Raw genomic sequence first — 18,309 nt, forward strand, 5'->3', positions numbered from 1 at the left:
AATAGTAATGTACTCGAGCAGAATCTGATCCGTTTAGAGCTTTATATGCAACCCTACAAATTCCATTTTTACGAAGTAGAATATACCACAGAAATATTTCCCGGTAACATTTTACCTGATAAAATAGAAGCCACTTGCGGGAAAAGGGGAAGGGTTTAACGCGTGGGGATAAAACAGATTGGCGCCAAATTGCGCAGTTTCCATTTTTCGTTTTTCAAAGCGAAAAATATAAAGACGAGCCCGCCAGGGTCATGCGCCTTGTAACCCAAAAACCATTGAAGCTCGTCGCCGTCTCATTCTTCATTGTATCGCGCAGATTTATCCGATGTTGATCGACGGAAAGCATCGCGAAAACAAAGTTATCGAAGAAGACGCATTTCTTGAATTCGTCGATTATGCGAGGTCTGTGTTATCATCTAGAGATAAGCCGGAGGTTGATGGAATTGTAGATGATAACACTGGGCCTGGCTGGAGTTGGATCTTTTCTCGAATTCTCAGATGCTGTATTGCTTATTCAAGCGGGGTAACTGCTGGAATCTTACTATCTGATCTTTCTCAGGTAACACTGGCCTGATTTTTCTGACTGTAATTCACTGTCGTTACTCTTGTTCATCTTGCTTTAATTTTTAATTAGGTATCCGAGTTCTCCAATTAGATTTCCTTGTTTTGCTTTTCGTCAGTGTAATTCAAGTTCAGAATTTTTCGACAATGTCTATTTAGATACCCTAAGACTGTGAAGAGTTGTGAGTATCATCTGACTATGGAGACATGCAATCGTTTTTGTAAATTCATCTGACTGGTACACTTGGCAGGCTTGGAATGAGCATCAGAGGGCTGGTGTTTCCAAAAGAAGGCCTCAATGTGCTGTTCAGTTGAAAAGGAAGCGCAAGAGAGCAAGGCTCCTCAACACCGTCACCATTGATTCCATATACGAGAAGAATTTCTTGTCGGAAAACAGCATTCTAGAAGCTGTGGTCGTGGATGTTTTTGTCCTTCCAGGTGCCTTAAAATCTCTGTCCTTTTTTTCCCCCTTTTTTAAGCTGCAGATCCGTTGCTGCATTTTGAGTTGGATGAAGAGTTATTGCGATTAGTGCTAATCTAGTTTAGTAATTCTTCTTGGTAAACTTTTTCTACATCCTTAAGGTATGATGTGTTCAAGTGATTTAATATGGAAGGAAGGCAGTTCTCACCTTTTCCGAACATTGTGTGTGTGAGACAGGGTTAGGCATTCTCACATTTATTTCCTTCTTTTGGAGGATTTTTTTTTTATATATTTATTCATCCCAAAACAAAAATAATGTTTTGAGGGAGAAAATCTTTAACCATTAACTGTAAACATGCCTATGAATGTGGATGTGCTTCTAGCAAAGTGGTGGCAGCCTAGTCCAAGGAGGTCATGCGTTCGAATCTCCGCCCCAACCACACCTTCCCCTCCCCCGGGGCAGTCACTATGACTGGTTGACAGTGCCCCCCCCCCCCCCCCCCCCCCCAAAAAAAAAGAAAAAGAGGCTATGAATACAAACCAAATGTTGCATCATATATTCTCATCTAATGACAATTTGTATCCAAATGTTATTGTAGTATGATAGATCCAAATGTAATAGAAGCCACAGAAAAAAATTCGAGGGAAACTTAAGTTTCAACCAGGTGAAAATGGGAAACCTAGGTGGGTAATTGGAAAATTTCGAGGAAACTTAGGACTTTTTTGTGCAAGTTTCAACATAAAGCTTCAACAGATTTTAGGGAGTATTTTAGGGTGAGACTTTGCATTTAAGCTAATTAGAGTATAGAGAACACATTGGCTGTATTTTGCTAAAAAAGTCAACGTAGATATGTCATTCGACATAACATTAATGTAGAGTTGTCCGAGAAGTACACTATAAACTTAACTACTTAAGTACATAACATTCAATATATAATTTCTAACTTCAAAACATCAAATACAAAGTAACTGACAATAAAAGGAAAGTACAACTTAGTGCCAAAAGGAGTACCAAGAGTGGATCCATCCTGTGAACTGAGTAGTACTATACCTGTAACATCCTTTCCTCCAACCAACGAACATAGACATCCCATGATATTTTATGTCTATGGTTGTCAAGGTAATCAACAATTGTAACTTTATAAGTATGGTCATCAACATGCCTAGGATAACCAGTCTGAGGGAATACGCAATTTGGATAGGTAAGTCCTGATGGAGGAGGTATTTGTCGTGGTATTGGGGAAACATGAAAGAAACAAAAAAATTGAAAATTTGGGAAGCTACAAAACTTGCTTGAAAAAGTCCTAGGTTTCCACGAAATTTCCCAGGTTTCCACAAAATTTCTTAAGTTTCCACGAAAATTTTCCAAGTTTCCATGAAATTTTCCATATTTCCCACGAAATTTGGGATTTTTTTTTCTTCTTATGAACCAGCTGGTCCAGCCGGGTTGAACCAGGTTTCAAGGTTTCGACAAGTTTCAATGAAAATTTCGACTGTTTCGATCGAAACTTGGGATTTTTTTCGGTCCCCTAGTTTTTCGTTTCGAGGTTCCCAAAATGGGAAATTTCAGTGGAAATTTCACAAGTTTATGGAATTTTGTTCTATGATAGAAGCGATAACAATTATCCATCTTAACACAACTAATATTTTCTATGTAACAATTAATGAGGATTTAAATTTCTAATTTGTAACTTTTCCTTTCCTAAACCTTCCTGCTTTTAGGTACAAACATTTTTATGGTCAGTTTGGGAGATATCTGGAGCTCCAGCACAATTGATTTGTACCTACATCGCAGGTATGGTGCATACAGATCTCAGCTGCTAAAAAGCATATACCTTTAAGCATGCAACTGAATGTTTGCACTATTTATTGGATCCTTCAGACCTGCCATATGTTTGATGTTCTTAGTAACTGAACTTGTGCAGAGATTAATGTCATGGTTTCTTGTCTGTGGCTATTCTTTAGGTGTTGCAAAGTGTATGACAGTTTTGCAGTAAAATTTATCCCCAGCTTTCCCTATGCAGTCACTGTACATGCGTCACTCTAAATGGCTTAATTTACCAGCAATTCTTTGTCGGGTTCTTTTCATCTCGATGCTAGTGCTTGCAGTTATTAGGAAAAACAGTCATCATGTCATTTGAAGTATTTTTACAGTCTCACTTCACCCCCATCTTTGCATCATGATAATCATGTTTAATTACTTGAGCCATTATTCTTTATTTCTTTTTGGATTTTTGAATGGGTGGTGTCTGTAATTGCTACAATCACTTTGAGAACTCAATCCAATTCTTCCCAATAGGGCTGCTGGAGTTCACTTGTTCTTATAGATGAGTAGTTGTTGGTGTGCTTATGCTGCTATTGTGGTTCAATACTAATGCTGTTGGGCATGACAGGTACTACGACTTGGTTGATCGTGAGAATGGAATCCTGAAGCAAGGACGAGAAATCTTTCTCACAGGATGTTGTTTGCGTACCACAACTGAAGGCTCTAGCTATCCTCGACTTTTACCAACTGAGTATCTCATAATACTTCTAGATGAAGTAAGTAAATTCTTTATTTAATTGTTTCTTGTGTTATATTGTCATTTAAAAAGCTATGCATTTCTTCTGCACTTGTGTGCAGTCTGCCAGCTAGAATGTAAATATGTACATTGTCTTTTTATTCCTGCATTCCAATGCTCCATTATTTCATTCTTTCTGGGATTTTTTTGATCTTCTCTTTCAATGTGGATGGAGAATGAGAAGTTGAGAACATGAGGGTGATGCTATTATCGACTTGATGCAGATCCAGCCCCTAATTAGTTCTCTTAGGGCCTGTTTGGTTACATGAATCCAGGGATTTGAAATGAAATGAGATTGCAAATCTATGGATTCATGGTTCAAAAAATTAACTGTTTGGTTAGCCTCAAATCTATTGAAGTTCGTAGAGTTCCGTCGGGTTACTCCATGTGAATCCGCAAATTTCACCAATTTTATACTTAGGGTGGAATCCATGGATTTCACCCAATACCCAAGAATGGCTTAATTCACGTTTTTTTGGGGGAAAAAATTTAATCCCTAGCTTTCATGAATCCAAGGATGTTTTACATCCAAACAGGTATAAATCTTTGATTCATGAATCTAGGGATTTGAAATCCCTAGATGCTAATTTCTGGGTCCATAGAATAGGCCCATGACCACACAAAAATTTTAAATAAAGGCCTGTCACCTATATCTATCAACCTAGGTTGATCCTAAATAGGTCAATTCAGTTCTGGTTTGCATCACTAATCTAACCATTAGAATTGACTCAAACTTGGAGACCCTTTCTCCCTATTAATCCTACATTACCCCAAGTTACAGCCCCATCCAAGTCCTCTAGATCCATGACCATTGGTGTCCTACAAGGTTTCAAATTCCTACCAAATTTAGATCTTTAAAACCAGCCATCAGATTTAGCCAATTGTCACACCATATCATCCTTATGACCTCCTTACCAATCCCTTAGAGTTATACTTGAATCCAACTGTTGGAAATACAGAAAATACCCCTCCAAATCCTAGTTCAAGAATCTGGTTTTGGGCTTAAATGAAAATCTTAGAAGATTTATGCCCCCCCCCCCCCCAAAAAAAAAAAAGCTTAGAAGATTGGCCCCTGTCAAATTGAGGCTACATTACCACTAGGTCTTATGCCCACCCTTAGAAAGTCCGCTAAATATGAAATAAGCATTATATTTGGGGTTTGACTATGTACCTTATCAAATGTCTTCAACCTTGGTCATGTGCTTTGTAGCATATTCCTTGACATGATGCTACAAACTTTGACAAGCTTTGATAAATTATTATTAGCTATGGTTTTGCTTTTAAATAGGATGTTTTGGAAAGTTTCCTCCATAGGTGACCATCTGGGATTGGATGAAGTTTTTTTCACTAATGAGTGCCATTCAACAGGCTTGAGTGATTGAATCCTACTGAGTGCCATTCAACAGTTCTCTCACCGTTTCTCTCTCTAAACCCATCGATATCGCCCCTCTTCTCCCAATCCCCCTGTTTACCATCCCTTAACCCCTCTTTCTATCCCTCTTTGGAAGCCCATCACATTTACTATCCCAAGCCCATTTCTACTACCCCTTCCTCTATTTTGGGCCCAATTCCTTGCCCCCACCTCAAAACAAACCAGTTCTGCCCATTAACCCCTTCAAATAATGGTCCCCCTCCTAGCCCATCTCTCAAACCCTCTTCTCACTCTTCTGAAGCCTAGATCCTAGCCCAAACCCAGACCCAACTTTCCCAAACCCTTTAACCCTACTTCTAACGCTTTAACCCTCCATCATAACCCCTCAACCCATCATCCTCCCCCTTACCAAAGGAGCCTGAACCTCTCTCTCTCTCCCTTGAGCCTTCCCATCGAGCCACCCTCCTTATGCTCCGAGGCTCTACTGAGCCTGTTTCCCCTCCCTCTTGCCCAACCGTTGACCCTCTCACTGCCTCTCTCTGCCTCTCCCTTCGCCCTCCAACCCCTCTTTGTTGCCTTTTGCCGACACTCATGCTACCAAAGCTCAGACTTGTGATCTGATCCCTATTGAACACGCTCCTGACTCTCCTCTTTCCCCTCCTATGCATGATCTTAAGCGTGGCGAGTGTAGAAGAAGTAATCGTACTACTAAAGGGCACAACCCGTTTGGTGAAGATTTCCTGGTTGACCTCATGTCCTCCAAGAGGAAGAAGGAAAAGAAAAAGAAAAATTCTGCAAAATAGTTTCTTTTGGCCTTTGTTCGGCCCTTTTCTTTGGGTCCTGTCCCCTTTGCTTTATCCTTGCTCTTTAACTTTGTGAATTCTCGGGCTTGTTGTATGAGCGTTTGTTCTTTTAATATATTATTATTTATTCATCCAAAAAAATATTTGTGGAGATTCATGTTGGACTTGTGTAGGTAGAAATTGAGTTATTGGTACACTACTGGCATTCAATAAGCTAGTGAATGGCACCAGTGGGGTTGTGGGATGGAGCAAGGTGGGGATGGGGGGTAAATAGACACATAGGCACTACCTCACATACATCAGAGGTGCACATGAATCAAGAACTTAGTTGAAACCACAGTGATATCTTAGTTTCCTAGAAAATTGGGATGAGATGAAGTTTTAAAATAATACTGATCTCAAACATGCTTTGACCCATTTCAACTAAGTTTCAACCAAATTTCGCAAGTTCCAACCTGAACACCCATACAAGTGTCTCCTACCCTAGTGATTCTAATAGCCATGGTTGTCAAGGCACCAAGGTGACAAGGCATTTGAGGGGGCAAAGAAAACCAAGGCAACACCAACCAAGGGAACAAGGCGTGCCTTGATGACTATGCTAATAGCATCCGTTCCACCAAATAAGGTTTGACTGAAACATAACTCCCTCAATACAAATTTAACAACCTGCTTTTTAGCAATGGTTAACCATATTGAGATTTATGAAAGAAAATCTTAGATTTGAGAAAAACCGTAAATCAGATGTTGAAGATTGCATATGTAACAAAAAAAGAATCCAATTTTGTTATTAAATGGGCAGTTGGCCTCTTTACCTTTTCGGAATTTGATTTGACAAATAGGGGGTTTTGCTGATTTATGAAAAATATTGAGTAAATTAAACATTCACTGAAATTCTTTGCATTAACGAGTGCTCTTGTTTTCAATGTCTGAGAATGACATACACTATAAAACGTGGGTCAAAATCCACAAGTACCATTTTGTGCATGTGAGTTTTCCTTTTGTGAAAATAGTCCATGCATTGTGCTTAGAAGGTAATGTTGGAAGACTGAATTTATACTTATGGCTATTTCTACCCCTAGTAGTTACTATTTAGTAATTGATTGGTTATTCTATTACTTTTTGTATTTCTTTTAGGTTTATGAATGATTCCTACTAGGATTAGGAATTTATTGGCTGTAATTGTTAGTCTTTCATTAAATCAACGGTTGAGGGAAGGGACTGACATATTTGACAGTTGAATTTTCCCTTTCCATCGTTAATCTTCTGCATCTCTACATTACCCTCTTTGTGTTTTAGTGAGTCACAGTTTGTCATGTTAAAGGTGAAAAATCACTGGTTTTGACGAGATTGGATTGCATCTTGGTTTTTGGCTGGTTGAAACCTGAGTTTTAGAGCCTTGGTGGTTTGCTCAACCTTTTCCTGTTTTGATACTAAGCTCTAACCCGGCTGTTCCTTTGGTATTTTGCCCAACCTTTTCCCTTGGCTATAGTGAGATCTAAGCTAACTATTCCTATTTGGTGCATGCTGTTCACCAGAAATATAATGCTATTCTTTTATCCCCTGCCCCTCTCTCTCCAAGCACAAAATATTGTTTTGAATATCTTCGTCGCACTTCTATTATCATGTTTTCTTCTCTTGCAGGATCAAGATGAAGATGCAATGCTCCTTGGAGCTCAGTTCTGTTCAGATTCTTTCTCTTCCATTTCACTAGATGCTTTCAAGGAAGGGGCTTCATATTCATTTTATGCAAGGTCAAACATTCAGTTGCATGAGATTCTTTTAGGCATCAACATTATGTTCGATTACTGAAATAGCATAATTGGAAAGTGATAGGGATATATTATAATTGCCAGTTCTTTACTGGAGCATCATAAATCTTATTTGTGAAATCTCATTAGTATAGTTTTCAGCCTTTTACTCTAGAAGTATCTTATAATAGACTGGTTGATTTCAAGAGTCATATAATCATGAACCACTATAGCATCTTCTGTGATACCATGAATGTTCAATGCATTAAAATGATTAAATGCATGGGTGTTAACAAATTGGCATGGAATAGAATTATGTTTCCACTCCCAGCACCGAAGGAATGATGTTTCTTATTTCCACTGTCTTTATTATTTATTCCTGTGGGTTGTAGGATTGAATCAATTGGGTCACTGGAACTTCAGGGAAAGTTTAATAGTTTGCAAAGGAAACAAATAACTCTTGTTGACAATGATGGTGTCAAGATAAGTTTTCTCTTGTGGGGTGAACAGGTTCTCCTTGCAAATATTTTCAGGTCAGCCCTTGTCTTTGTTTCAACTTTATGGTAGCTTTCTAGTTCAAATGTGACTCGTGGCATATTTTTTTTCTCCCAGTGTTGGAAGTATGCTTGCATTGGATAGGCCTTTCATTGCAAGCACCTATAGACAGTGGGACCGAAATTACTGAGGAGCTTTGTCTCGAATATGGTAGTGCAACACAGTTATATTTGGTACCATTCATTCACCATGAAGAACAGGTAGTATAAAGTCTTTATACTGTAAAGTAACATGGCGTTACATAATACATATTATGTACTATAATTGATATATGCTGTAGGTATGTGTGGCATCAACACAAGGTCGGTATCATGGATCAAGGCTGCTAACTTCATTGGACGAAAGCCAGACTCCTACAGTTTCTCAAGTGACATTACCTTGTGATTCTCAAGGGTCAATTGACTTCAGTAATTACCCCTTCCGGGTAAATAAACTACTATTGCAACTTTGATTTCCTGGTTCATATAACATTTATCTATTCAATTCTGTTAAATTATCAATGTTTTTGGCTATAACCTGCGAATATTATCAACATATAAAGTTTTAATAAGTCAAGGTCTCTTAGTTTTTGCCCCAATTTTTACGTTTGTCTTTGATATGTTTGCCATATGACAGAACTGTTTACCACTCTAGTTTCAAGTCTTAGACTTTTATTTCTTGTAGTCATTGTACAGTGCATGATTTTGTTAATACTATCCAATGTACTTCACTCATGCCATAGACATGTGGTGGCCTGAAATGAGATTATATGTTGGTATATCACTCTCAATTTATAGTTGGGTAAGCTTGTAATATATAATATTATTTATATATTTTTACTTTCTTATACATGGCTAGCTGAGCCAGGTGTTATATATATAATATATATTTTGGGGGGCGGGGTTGTGGGAGAAAAGAGTGTGATTGTGACAATTCAATCAGAATCGTGCATTTTTCGCATGATTTGTTATGAAGTCGATGGTATTACTTTCATGACAATGATGACATGCATGGGAATTTTGTACAAAAGAACCATGGCGTGTGCACTTAATTAAAAGCCACTTTTACAGTGAATGGTGATTTATTTTGCAAAATGGAATGTTTGAGATTCTTGCTTCTTAATATCTTTTGATTCAATTATTTATTTTATTGAAAATGTATTATTCTTCAGAGTTCTTCCATTAGGTTAGAATAGAGAAAACTATTTTATTAACTTATTCTTAATTTTTCCAAGTCCTGCAGTCATTTGTAGTTGATCTTCATGACAAGATGACTAGTGTCAGCCTTTATGGTGTTATTGTAGACATCTATCGAGAAAGAAACACAGCAGAAAACATTTTTTCTTTGACAATTGAAGATTCAAGTGGAATGGTTTCAGTAAAGCTGCATTTTGTTGGATCTTGGTAATTATAAATATCATTTCTTTCATGATGTTTAGTATTCTGCCAGATTTATTTAGGAGCTATCAACCTTATTTTATTTTTTCCAGGTCATTAAGAAGATTAGGGATTGGTAACATGATATTTATCTCCGGCTTGACATGCTATATAACGGCGAAGAAGCAGTAAGTACATTAAACAGTTTGCTGATTTGGCAACATTTAACAATATATGCTTAATACGTTCCAGCTTTAAATGTGTTTAGGCATTGGTGATATTATGTATCACTAAATGCCAGTCATAATCTTGATACATATCTAATTGATTAAATTAGCTACATAGAACCTCTTTTTTTTTTTGCCTTTTCTTTAATTTATTTACTTATTATTATTATTATTATTATTATTATTATTATTATTATTATTATTATTATTGTTGTTGTTGTTATTATTATTATTTTATTATTTTAATGAACCAAATAGACTGCAACTTCTCCTGGCTATAATATGATCAATCAAGGGAGAGGGGGGGGGGTCAAAGTTCCACACTTGCATCAATACATGCATGAAGCACCAAATTAGACATACTCGTAGTCTATGAAACATAAAAGATACATACATTTCCATGATGTATTAATTAAATCACATTCAAAATTAATTTCAGACTATTGTTTTAGTTACTTTTTAATTTCAAATAGAGTATTGATTCTATTTTAGGAAGCTGGACCCTCAACTTGTTTATGTTTATCTGGATTTGTCATGGTCCGTTTCACTTGAATTTTGGATTCCTTGGGTCTATAAATGAAAAGGAGCATGAATGAACAAAACCCAAGGTTTTGTTGTATTGTAAAGCATTATGGTGCATCTCTACATTTTATGTGTAGGAAGGAAGGGTCCAAACTATAACTTAGAAGTTGGAATGCTATGGAGTAATTGTATAGCTTCATCTTGTACCATATCTTTATGTGTTTAGTTACTTATCCATTTTTTATTTTACCAATACATTATTGTGGAATGTAAATATGTAATCATAATTAAAAACACAAGTGATATTGTTCTACACCCTCCTAATCATATAATATGCTAACACATTGCATCAGAGAAGTGTGGCTTGTAGTTGATTTTTATTTTTCATTACTATGCCCTGTTGTACTCTGTCTTCAATAATAGTTCGATTAAAATGTCACTGAACAAATTTGCTTGTCAGGCTTGAAGTCTCATGGTTTGAGAAGGATGTTGGAGCTCAGTTGATTAACCTTAGTTCCTTGCCAGCATTGATAAACTCTTCTTGCCTCCATAATTTATCACATCTTTCTGATCTCTCCATCCATGCTAAAACCACATATGTAGGTTTTTCTGCTCTACTTTTATTGATTGTATTTCAGGTTTATCTTTCGCTCTTTCAGCACATTGGTGATTCTCTTTTAGTTTTTTTGGGACAGGTCATCTGCTTATTATGTCTATTATTTCACCTTAGGCTCAAAACCCTTCGAAATATTTTAGAATAACTTCTTTTATATGAAACACTTGATTTTTTGCTCATCCCTACATCTTGTACAAAATACAAAATCCCTAATCCCTGCTTTGGTACAACTCTCAAATGGACTTAAATTAAGGTTTCAGGTCTCTGCATCTCAGATGGTGTCAATAAGCCCAGAGACTGAGTTGTCTCTGTAACTCACTGAGATCTCAGCCTAGGTAACACTTTTGTTTAAAGAAAAGAGTTTCCACCCTTGCAAGACAACCTACTTTAGGCTTTATATACACGGTGGAACCCTCATTTTTTCTTTTAAACAAAAATCACAAGGAATATAGTAAGACTTGGAACAAATGATTCAAGTAGAACAACTTAAATAAGCAATAGGAAATGAAAAACCATCAGGTTATGAACCATTTCATAAATCATGCATCTAGATGTGTATTCATCAGATGTATTTTGAGTCAGCATTTAGCAGTGTGACTGACTTTGCATTCCAAGCTTTTCATGGTAAAAATTAGATATGTTTTCTTCACAAGCTGGCAAAACTAGTCGAGTTCCCCGGAAATAAGTTGGAAATTCAACCATGAAAAGTAGAAACATGGTATTTAGGTAACTGCTTTTTTGTCATTTTGAAAAGGCTCTACAAATTCCAGCCAAGATTTCACAATCTTGTTGATTTGTGTTATGTCTTGTCTGGCACATGAAAAAACCAAGTTTTTAGTGAGATCTCAGTGAGACTTCATGCCATGAGCTAAATCATGCTGTAGAAATCAAAGTTTAATTCAAACAATTGGTCTCCATCTCCTTTGATTATATAAACTTGTTTGCATACCCTCCATGCCTCTGATTAAGAACTCCTTCCACCACCACCTAGAGAAAAAAAGAAAGTTAAATGAACTTATAGGCTTTCATTGGGGTGAATTTTCTCTGAGTTCATGGTTTTCATCAATGAATATTAAATTCAATATCTGTAAGATAATGGTACTTTTTAAATCCCTTTTGGCTGTTGGCGGAGGGCTATATACTGTAGATTTCTACCCCTAATGATTACTTATTCGCCTGAAATTTTTTATTTTACAGATATGCCATGTTTGGCTTAGTCAGGTTGAGCATTGTCATGTTGATACAAGATTATCACATACCCTTTGTGACCATTTTGTGAATGATAGACCTGATGGGCATTTGGAATGCAACTTTTGTTGCTGTACTTGTGATAAAGAAGTCATGCACAGTTTCCTTCTTAAGATAACTATTGCAGATGAGACTGGAAAGGTTTTTGCCTGGTGTACTGGTCAAACGGCTGTAGAATTGCTTCAAATCTCTCCTGTTGAATTCTATGAACTGTCTGAGGTAATTAGTCTATGCATACTCCTTAACAGTTTCCTTTTTGCCTTTATCCATTCTGGACTTAGCATGATGAACTTCATATTCAATGAAAACTGTGAATGTGATGAATGATGGTTTGCTTCTGTGCATTTAGGATGTGCCCTGTGAAGATGGGTAAGGTGGAACACGTGAATTTCTTTGACCCTACTCCCTGAACTGCCCACATAGAAAATAGAGGATCTGAGCACTCTGCTGCTGTTGTAACCAAGTGCTCTGCTGAACCCTAACATACATCAACCAATATAATTGCATAAATTGATAGTTATCTGATGATGATATATTGACCAAAATTGTAGGATATATTCCCCCTTGGGGCTTTTGTAAGATGCAACCACTACTCACTCACTGTTTGTTTTGCCCTATTTTTATTTCATATTTCAATGGATATATACACTAGGTGAGTTCTGCAATTTCTATTTGATGTAGTCCTAGGTTGTTAGGAGACCAACCTGTAGCCAATATCACTACCTGGGTTGAATTGGTTAGCTTGGGTAGATTATATCAAGGTTTTAGGTCAAAATTAGGCTAGCATTGGTAAGACCTAGGGTTTGATGGAGGTAATATTTTAAATGAGTGTACAAAAGGCCATTGTTGAGGATATCTTGATGTTTGGATGATTGGTTGATGCTATGGGACTATGGGAGATTTCGGTCTTGGAAAGGCTTCCTAGGGGGGTGGGGAGGGAATCGGAGGGCTGAGATGGTTGTATAGAACTGTTGGAATAAGGTTATGGTTGTTGTTATATTCATAGAATGAGATCTTGTGAGATCTCGAGATGATATCTCTTGTGAGAACTCCAAAATCCCAAAACTTGATTGAGATCTCGGTCCACCCATATGCTTTAAGTCCCATATTTCAAGCGAGATAGGTCGAGATCTCGACCTATCTCGCCTTCTCTCGCTGCTTCTTGCCTCCCAACTCACTGAGACTATCTTAAACCCCATTTTTGGCTGGATTGATGCCGGATCTTGACCTACAGGCTGCTACAAGGTTTAACTCATCTACATCAAGAAAGGAAGAATCAAACAAGGCCACTTGAAGGAGTTCTTCAACTTAGGCCACGGGAGCTATTCATGGCCCAAGCCCAACCTGCAAAGGATGTGAAGCATGAACCATACCTAACACTTCTCTTATGAACTTATGATGGTTGTGTATTGTTTTCTAGAGAGCCGAGAATGTGAATCTTTATCTCATATGGATGGAATTCTGTTGGTATTTAAGTTATTTGATGTATATTATCACTTGCTTTTCGTTTGTATGCCCTAATGATTCTATATTTCATGTTTTATAACGTTGCATGTTCATTCCCGCAACATTTAGGTTTCAAACTTAGGGTTGTCTTCTCACAAATCTAAGGCCACCAGTGTTTTTAGCATTCCTAAAATAGGCTAAATGCCAACTTTGAGCCCAACTTGACCCTTAAAAACCCCTAAGATGGGCCTCAAGTTTCCTTGAGTTGGCCCGAGAAAAACACCAGATCTCAAGGGCAAGATTGCCGATCTGGTTCCACGATTGTATTGTTGTATGTAACTAAGGGAATGATGCCAAATGATATTTTGGGGATAAATTAGATTGAGCATTTTGAGGTTTGGGAGAAGATTGTTTTTTTTGGTAATCAGGATGAATAATTCTTGCATTTGGGGTTCTCTTGGGAAAAGATGGTTGGGGTTTACAAGACTTGCATATTTGACTTGGGTTCTCTTGGCAGCAGTTTGGTTGGTTACAGAATCTTGAATTAATGTTGAATTTTAAATTGGCAAGAGATTGATGTGAAAACCAATTTTAGGGTTTGGGTTTTTTGATGATTTCCCTAAAATTAAGGCTGCCAGAATCTTCCAGCAAATAAATCTAAAATTATGGGATGTTTGGGATGGTTTTAGGGTTCACAAAGGTTAGGTTAAGGCCTAGAAGAATTCGTCCAGGCTTAGGGTTAAGGGGCTGAGGGTTTTAAACTTGAAACCTTGCTGTAACGACAATTTCAGATCTGGATTCAACAGTTAGGGTTTAGAAAGTAGGGGCTTAGGGTTTCGGTTAGTTTAGGAATGGGGCTGTTGTTGATATTTGTAATTTCAGATTTGATCCTAATGGGTTTAGGTTTAGTTGGAGGTTTCCTACTTAGAGTGGGACTTTTAGGGGAGTCAACTAGGGTTAGGAATTGGAAGTGGAATTAGAGTAGGTGTAGGAGATATGCTAATCCTAAGTGGCTTTGGAGTGTGGTTGAGGGTTCATGTTGAACTAGGGTTTAGGCCTAGAGGTTGAAGATGAATTGCATAATTTTAATGAAGAAGATGAAGTGTAGGAATTTTAGATGTGTTAGGGTTTTTGGCTTTAGATGGAACCAAGGGTAGGGATGGGATGAGGGGTGACATGCGATCCAATTAGGAGGGAAAGGGAAGATAAAGGGGTGGGGATTAGGGACCTAATATGGGAGGGGTGCTGCTACTGCTGTAAGGAAGAAGAGACAGAGAGAGAGGGCCTAGAGGGTTGGAGAGGGGGAGGGGGCTGTCGTGGGGTAGGGGAGATCCTAGGGAAGATTGTAGGGGTGGGAGAAGGGGTTGGGGAATGATGCTGCCATACTATAGGGGGAGGGGAAATTAGGGCCGTGCAGGGATGGGGAAGGGTGGCTGTGATTGAAGGGGAAGGGGTGCGGATGCTTCACTTGGGGGAATTGTTGAAATTCTGAGGAAGAGTGCTAGACAGAGTTGCTGATCCTTGAAGAAGAAAGCTTGACTTGAAAATCTGCAGTGGCCCCTCAAACAGGAACCACGGTCCTCAAACTCAATTTTGTTATTTAATAATTGGACTCCCAGAATTACAAAGAAAGAATAGGTTATTTATAGCCTACTAAGACTCAAAACCTAAGTGGAACTCCTTTATAGATTAGGATCCCATTACATTTAATCACAACCAACCAAATAATAAAAGATTTAATGGACTCTAATTGACATGCTGAAACTGAAATCCTAATTAACTAAAGACTCAATTTGACACATGCTAATTGAAAAACTAAAGACTCACATGTTGGAATTAAGAAAACTAAAGATTGCCATGCTGAAATTAAACCTAATTAACTAAAGACACATGCTGAAAATAAAAAATAAATTCTGGAGTTTAAAATCAGCCATTATTTAGGGCTGGTTTTGATCAGAATAACCTCTTTAGGGTTTGGCCAGCCTAGATGGCCCCACTTTAGGGTTTCAGCCAAAGGGGGGGGGGGTTCAATGCTTTTCACATTAGAGATATTTAAAGACTTGAATTGGGCAGGTCGAGGAAGGATGAGTGAGTTTGATGGAGGGCATGGGGAAGCTGAATAGCTCTCACAGAGCTAAGCAGTACTCAGAATAATAATCTTATTCCTTAATTTACTTTTAGTACATGCCCCTAAAACACCACATAAGACTTTTTTCTCCTTCTTTTGGTGAAAGCAGAATTCATTGAAAAGGAAAGGTTCTTTCGTGATGTAAAAAAAGATTCCTATACATCACATAAGACTCAAAAATAGATTCCTATAAAAAAGGAAAGGTTCTTTTTATGACATAACTAAATCACCAGTTGGTTGTGTTTTGGTTAAAAAGACACCAGATTTGTCTGTGTAGGGAAAGATCATTTTTGAAAAGCCTTTTGAAGTCATATGAGGTGAGATAGTTCACTCTTTAGATCCTATCTAGCATTTGGGCTCCTACCATCCTGCTGTTGGAATGACAAAGTCAACACTTTGGTCCACCCGTATGTGACAGGATTTTGGATAGTTTCTGTCATTCTGCTTAACTGCATTTATCTAGAAACCTACATGTGTATGCTTTTTCAGGCTCTTTCTAAATGCAAAAACAAATACAGAGAAGTTTTAAGAAATTTTTTTGGGAAGAGACCGGTGTAGGAAGCATTCATAAGACCATCGAAAATTTATGGAAAACCAGATGCAAGAGATGAAAAGAGAGCATCGTTTTTTACCTGTATGTTAATGGAATCTTAAATACTGAATATGAAGTTGTGCCATGTGATAGTTGTTTGAAGTGAACATAATAATACTAATAAATGATTGTCATGTAAAGGAATGAACATTTCTTCTTTATGTTAAGTTAAGCTCATCTCCTATCAATGATGCTGTTTTTATTTTTGGTAAACCATCAATGATGCTGTTATGACTTATTATTTTACCTACCAAAATATTTTTCCCACCCCACTGTAATTTCTGACCAGAATTTCCAATTATAGAACTTTTGTTGTTGGACTGCTACATAAAGAGTCCTGTAGATGAGTTGTTCTGAACTGTATCACAATTAGATATGATTCTAAAAATTCAAAATACAAATAATAAGATTTAGAAGCCATACAACCACTGGAATCAAGCTAATAGGACAGCAACTGCAGTGCCATGATATGGCCACGCTGTTTGTTGGCTTTAGTTATTATTTAGGTTCTCTGCTGTATGATAATAAACATACAGAAATGTGTTTGGCACAATTTATGGCCTCCTGTTTCTTATTAAAATAAATTGATATAAGCATATATTGATAAAACTGGGTATCCAACAAAAATCAGAATAATCCAACTTCCACCTTGCTCCCTTAATCATATTTTGGATTTCAAAAACTTGCTGAAACCAATAAAACTGAACCAAAGTGATCAAAAACTGAGGTAAGCCAGCAAAAATTGAGGGAGCATCCAAACAAATTGAATATGAATTTATGGTATCATGTTTTGGACATTGATTTTGTAAACCAAAACCAAATTGGACCACACCAAGGCTGAATTGAAAGAAAGAAAAAAAATACTTAGAAGCATCAGATCAGACCTATTTAATTCAAAAATTCCAAGATCCAAAGGCTGGGTGATAGATTCTATTTTCTATCATACCAGTTATAACACATAAATTTATGGTAAACCAAGATAGAATTACAGAATAAAAATGACTCCTCTTATCTAATTGACCCCAGAAGCTTAAGAAGAAACTTGCTTAGAGTAGGACACTGATAAGTAAAGACCTAAAGCAACAATATCTCATTATCTCAACACAAACTATTATTGTTTATATCCCATAACCTATTTTATAATTGATAATTCATAAGTTGGTCACAAACAAAAGTATATACTATGCCAAAGAGAACCTTACCTTAAACTAGTTGTTCCTTAAATGATTGCAGTACTTTCAAAAACCTCATATTATATGTTATTTCTTGTTTGATGGTTAAGTTATAATCTAATGGAAAATTCAACTTATAGTTATTTTTTCATGATCTACATTTTTTCTATTTGTAAAATTCAGGAAGAACAGGCTATTTATCCTTCGTCGCTGGAGAATGAAAAGTTCACGGTTGCTATTGTGAATTGCAGAAGGGAAAGAAATGGTATTTGTGCTGGTTTGGACCTAGGACATGATTCAGTTATGTGGGAGATAACTTGTTCTTTGAAATGTGAGTGATCTGATCAGAGAAGTCAAACCCTAAATTTTAGGATCTATGGGTAAGGGGGTTAGAAATCCAGAGCTTGATACCATGTGACTTTAGAGAAACATAGGCTCAACATTAGTCTAGATTGTTGCAGGATACAAGTAAATTAAAATGAGCATTGATAGCTAATTTAACTTCCAATGTATTATGATAATGATATGTATAATGCAAACAAAAGCCACGATTTTGGGTCACAGTTGAGGTTGAGGCTTCCTTTCCTGTACAGGGGTAACGTATTTGGAAGGGATGTGAATATGTCACACACCTAAAAAGGGAAACTCTTGTATTCAATTATTTAACATGATTGTACAATTCTCTACTCAAATTTCTTATTATATTCAGTAACGATGCTTTTTAGATATAGTTTTTAGTTTGTTCCAAGGGATTTGGATGTGAATTAAATTGTAGTTTAATAATCAGAAATGAAATGATTTGCAGTTAATGGCAAACCGTGTAGAGGAATGATTACAGAAGTTCTTATTTTAGGCTATAAGGGTTTGGAATGCTTTTGATTCTTGCCATCTCTTAGTAATACTCAAAAAGCTATGCATGGTTGGTCATGGCCCCCTCAGGCCCTCTTGGTAAGTGTTTTCTGATGAGTTGAATCTCAAGGAC

The 18,309-nt window shown here is 37.1% G+C and overlaps 1 protein-coding gene across 1 annotated transcript; it reads left to right on the plus strand.

The window, feature by feature from the left end:
• The first annotated feature begins 180 nt into the window (after positions 1-180).
• LOC149019488 (Nucleic acid-binding proteins superfamily) lies at positions 181-18,035 on the plus strand. Its single transcript, XM_089153489.1, is given in 14 exon segments — positions 181-559; positions 813-999; positions 2,705-2,777; positions 3,376-3,523; positions 7,360-7,469; positions 7,859-7,999; positions 8,079-8,127; positions 8,129-8,221; positions 8,302-8,445; positions 9,243-9,403; positions 9,490-9,564; positions 10,586-10,724; positions 11,939-12,208; positions 17,511-18,035. Coding segments are annotated over 14 exon segments (1,980 nt in total). The 5' UTR covers positions 181-325; the 3' UTR covers positions 17,667-18,035.
• Positions 18,036-18,309: the final 274 nt, after the last annotated feature.

Source organism: Hakea prostrata, chromosome 4 (assembly GCF_041222555.1).
Source record: "Hakea prostrata isolate BN-2017 chromosome 4, UWA_Hpros_2, whole genome shotgun sequence".
In the NCBI taxonomy this organism is placed as follows: Eukaryota; Viridiplantae; Streptophyta; class Magnoliopsida; order Proteales; family Proteaceae; genus Hakea; species Hakea prostrata.